At 34.4% G+C, this 4,738-nt stretch overlaps 1 protein-coding gene across 1 annotated transcript in view; it reads right to left on the reverse strand.

The window, feature by feature from the left end:
* Window positions 1-3,706, reverse strand: part of LOC111881266 (protein ALTERED PHOSPHATE STARVATION RESPONSE 1) — a 4,299-nt gene extending 593 nt beyond the window's left edge. Inside the window, exons 1-4 of the mRNA XM_023877684.3 lie at window positions 2,555-3,706; window positions 1,726-1,910; window positions 984-1,207; window positions 1-311 (exon numbers count right to left, since the gene is read on the reverse strand). The exon at window positions 1-311 is cut by the window's left edge and continues 593 nt beyond it. Coding sequence (XP_023733452.1) covers window positions 1-311; window positions 984-1,207; window positions 1,726-1,910; window positions 2,555-3,269 — 1,435 coding nt within the window. The 5' untranslated portion in view covers window positions 3,270-3,706. The remainder of the gene's footprint in view (window positions 312-983; window positions 1,208-1,725; window positions 1,911-2,554) is intronic.
* Between the last annotated feature and the right edge of the window lie 1,032 nt (window positions 3,707-4,738).

Genomic DNA, 4,738 nt, shown 5'->3' on the forward strand with positions numbered 1-4,738 from the left:
GCCATTCTTCACAAAGGGTGTAGATTGCGGAGTCTTGTTTGTTTTGGGAAGATGAGTTTTTGGTGAATTGGAAAAGGCTGAGGCGAAGCCATCCGGTCAATGATTGGATGTAGTCTCGTTGACTTTTTATTAGGTTGCAGAAGGAGAGGTGCCATTGTTTGACTTCGAGCTCAAGTTGGAGAGTTGACTGGCGGTGGATTTCGGTGGTGGTGGCGGTTGATGGGGCGGCGGTGGTGATGTACTTCAGCTGTTGGACTATGTGTGTTTGGACTTGGTGGCTTTCGTATAAACTTCTCCACATTGACATTAATCTGTAGAAGTCAAAATTAAGAACAAGTGCACAAAAGTCAAAAAAACAAGGACAGAATTAAAAAAGACTTTGTAAAGTACTACTTACAACAGTGAATATTTGGTTTCCCATAATCCTAGTCCTTGCTTTTTGACCAATAACTAACTATTAAATGTGAAATCACAAAACATCTATTTACAAATTGCCCTTAAAAGTAATAAATTATAGTGTTAAAAATAAAAAATAAAAATTGTAATTAATTTTCAATCTATAATTTATAAGGACAAAGTAGAGAAAAATGTTTGTATTTTCACCATTTTATTGATTTAGCCACTTAACAAATTTTTGTGCTTATCCTATTTTTTGTACTTTTGAAAACTATTATTCCCGGTTACTCGGGGCAAAATACAAAAAAACACAAAATACTTTTACTATTTTATGATTTTATCAATTTTATAATAACAGTTTTGATGACTAAATTTATATAAAATAATATTTTGGTGGCTAAATGGATGAAATTGCGAAGGTACATTGTATAATGGTTTAATCGGTAAAAAAAAATAGTTAAAGTGAGTAAATGGACGAAACAAGGAAAGCATTTGTGCTTTTTTGTATTTCCTTCGGTTTATAATTACCATAAAGTAGATTTTATTTAAAAAAATGAGATTAACAAATGAATATGCGAGAGGTTTACCCTTTAACAAGCTCAACAAGCTGTGGGTAAAGCTCGGTTTCTCTAAGTTTAACAATTTCCTGTGATGTTGACTCGATAGCTTGTCCCGAAACCGTAATTCTTGACTCCAATTTTTCAACTTCTTTCTTTGCTTTCTCGGTTTTCATGTAATCGCCTCTCTTCAACTCGAGTTTCCTAAGTTGTTCCACTTTCTTCTCATGCTCCATCTTCAAACTCTCAGCATTCTAAAACCACAAAAATAAACAACATTTTATTCCGCTTTATAGCTCTCTAAACTTTAAAAAATGAGAAAAAAAATAATCACTTTTTTCCACTATTTGGACTAGTGTTTCAAGTCTATGTGAATACTGCGCTCTAGTAGGCTATTATGTACCTGATTTACATATTGTGCAAAGAATAACATTTTCAAAATTAAATTATGCAAACACTAGATCCTCTCCAACCTCATTTTTAAGTTTTAACACCAAAAAAATATTCTAGGTATATTCTTGATTCTAACTTTTATGCATATAAAAAAACACAACCTTTATATTTATTAGCTTTTTACAAACTTGACTCGTACCTTTTATTACAATAACTTTCATAAATTATATTTCTAAAAGTAAAATATATTTTAATTTATAACATTACTAGATTGTAATGTCATTTATGTTTTTATAATAATAACTTTATAAAATACCAATAAAGTAATAAAGCATAAATTCAAAGTTGAAGGACCAATTTTTCACTATTGAAACTTTACCTTAACCTCATCAAATAGCTTTTTTTCCCATTCAAACAATCTCTCAACCGTAGAACGATGACTTCCAGGGATATGTATAGCATCAACTGCAGTCATTCCATCGCAATTAAACTTCATAGACCTCCCGCTTGAGCTCCATGAGCACAAAAACGGGTTTAAATTTAACCCATACCCATGAATTTTACCTATAAAACCATAACATCAAGGGTTAAAAATGCAAGAAATAGCTAATGTACTTCTGTTGATTTGTTTATTTTAGCTTGTGTCGATTTTTTTGTAATGCCTTAATAAGAAAAAAAAAAAAAAAAAAGTTTATGCTACTTTTTGTTTATATTTATTACAAAATTGTAATTTGGAGAATCTACCAAGTTATAGCAATGTTAACCAAATACAAAGCAATTTTGAAGGTTATAACCGGGTAGATTTTGAAACGCATAATTGAAAGTTTAATGCTATTATTTGGTAGATTTTGCAAAAATAATTCAAATAATTCGAACATGCAATACTACAAATTGATAGATTTTGCAGAAATAATTTGAACATACAATACTAGAATTGGGTAGGTTTTTAAACTTATTATGCCTAATCTAGAAAAGAAACAATAATTTTGTAATAAATAGTATACAAATAAATGAAAAGTTAGAATTTCTATATTCATCAAATTGCCATGATAATATCGTAACGCCTTTTCTAGAGCTGACATCAGCTAATTCAGAAGAATCATGCAACGAGAACTTGTACACAATGCAATTTCAATTGTAAATTTCGTGGAAAATAAACTTTTAAACTATTTAATTGAAAATTATTTATTTGAATTACAGGGTTATACCTGAGGATGTTTCGTTAGGAAAGGTGCAAGTCGGAACCTCCAACAAAGCCGACAGTTTTCCGCCGGAATCCGCCGCCCGGAGAAAATACTCATCCAATTCTTTAATAATCTCCAACAAATCCTTGCTTTTACTCGAAACAACCACCGGCATCCCGTTTTGTGTGGCGTTGGAAACAGTAATTTTAGAAAACCCACTAACAGCAGACGGCGGCGCAGCTACGCTTGCGGACCCAACGGTGGTGGTCGTCACCACCGTCTCCGACGCCGCGTTTGTGGACATAGCCTCCCATTCGTCATCGCGCATCGTCTCTGTTCTCTCGGACATCGGCATGAACGGGTCCCAGAAATCCCATGTAGATGATGGAGGAGGAGGGGGAGGCGGCGGCGGCGGAAGGGGAGTCGAGGAGGTGTTTGTGGTGGATGTTGTCCATGCTTCCGAAGATGGACTCATGGGTGGCGGAGGAGGAGGAGGAGGCAGCGGCGCGGGTGATGTTGGAGGAGAAGACGAAGGGAGAACTGGTGGCAAGTGGAGCGGCGACTCGGCGGTGGCGAACTGGAGGAGGGCGGCGCCGGTGTTCCTTAAAGACCTTAAATACATGGAGTGAGAAGCGGAAAAAGCATTTCTTGCTTTTACAAATTGTTTCATATATCTTTTTCTGGCTTTACATCTTGAAACCATTTCTTCCCTCTCTAATCTTGAATAATAACACCCCATTTCTATCTAATTTCCCCAAAAATTCAAATCAAGAAAACAACTTTTCGATTTTTCAATAGAATCCCATCTGGGCATTTCTTGATTTTTGTAGAAAAACTTCAAATTCAAGTTTCAAAAAATTTTCATCTGCGAAATTCTTGATATTTCAAAAAATAAAAAAAGAGGGTTGATAAAAGAAGCTTTCATCTTCACTGCGACAATTTCTTCTTTTTAGTACTTCAAAGTAAAAACCCTGAAACCACTTTCTCTCTCTATATATATCGATCAGTTTCTCTCTCTAGATGATTTGAGTTTGAGAAAAAAGAGAGAAGAAAGACGAACAGTCTTGAGAAGCACAGAACAGGGAGAGAGGGAGGGTAACAGTGGGCATATTTATGTTTGGAGGACTTTAAATGACGAAATTGTCCCTGAAGTCTTCTCACATGCATGGTTCGGAGATTATCTGTTTGGAGTTTGTTGGAGAACAAAAAAGTGCATGAGAAAAGGCAAGGGTGAGTTGTGGAGTTCGAGGGGTAGTTTCGGTATACGAAAATTTCAACGGACTTTTTTGGTTCATATATGGAATGTTGGAAACATTTAAACCGAAGTAATAAAATTTACTTTCATTTTTTGTTTTAAGGTTTAAGTTCAAAGCGTCTAAAAAATAACATTTTAAATAAATAAAATTTGCTTAAAATGTTTTTAATAATAAACTGAATAATTGACCTAAGTCATATTTATAAAAAGATTTAAAATAGAAGGATATTGGATGTTACATAAAAGCAATTATGTAAAATACTGTGCTTAATTTAGTATTTATTCAATAAAACAATTTATATTCATATAACTTAAAAAACATATTGTTAAGTTGTCGAAAACGTTGCATTTTAAGGCCACATAGCATGTCTAATTTGTCACTATTTGCGAAAATTTGACTGCGGTAAACAATTGTTTTCTACGTGTCATTCGATTGGGAGACTCTTTGGTGTGTTGCAGTTACGAGCTATTCTGGCGGCCATTTTTGGTTGTTCAATTTCTTGCTTATTAATCTAAGATGTTAATTGTTGTTTGTTGTCTGTTTAAATGGGGTGTGGGTGTGTATCGATTTAGATATATTTGATGTGTTGGGTATAATTGTTGGAATTATTGTGGTGTTTGAGACGGGTTCAGAATATGAGTTGATTAGTGACTTGAATAGTGATATTGATGGATTGAAGTTCAAAGGATGTGTTGTTCATTTATAGAAGCAACATGTTTACTTGAAGTTGTCTGAATAAAAACATTATTGAAATGATTTTAATGAACGAGTTGCTCAGCTCCAACGAATGTTGAAATCCTCATGTCGATCACCTCCTCCTTAAATCTCATGACCAAAGCCGACACCACCTTGAACAAGGCCCTGGAGACCTCATAATCAACAAACTTACGCATCTTACACAGGTCTGCACCACTTGGATACGATTTATCATTGCCATTTGGGCCCAACCCAG

This window comes from Lactuca sativa, chromosome 4 (assembly GCF_002870075.4).
Source record: "Lactuca sativa cultivar Salinas chromosome 4, Lsat_Salinas_v11, whole genome shotgun sequence".
In the NCBI taxonomy this organism is placed as follows: Eukaryota; Viridiplantae; Streptophyta; class Magnoliopsida; order Asterales; family Asteraceae; genus Lactuca; species Lactuca sativa.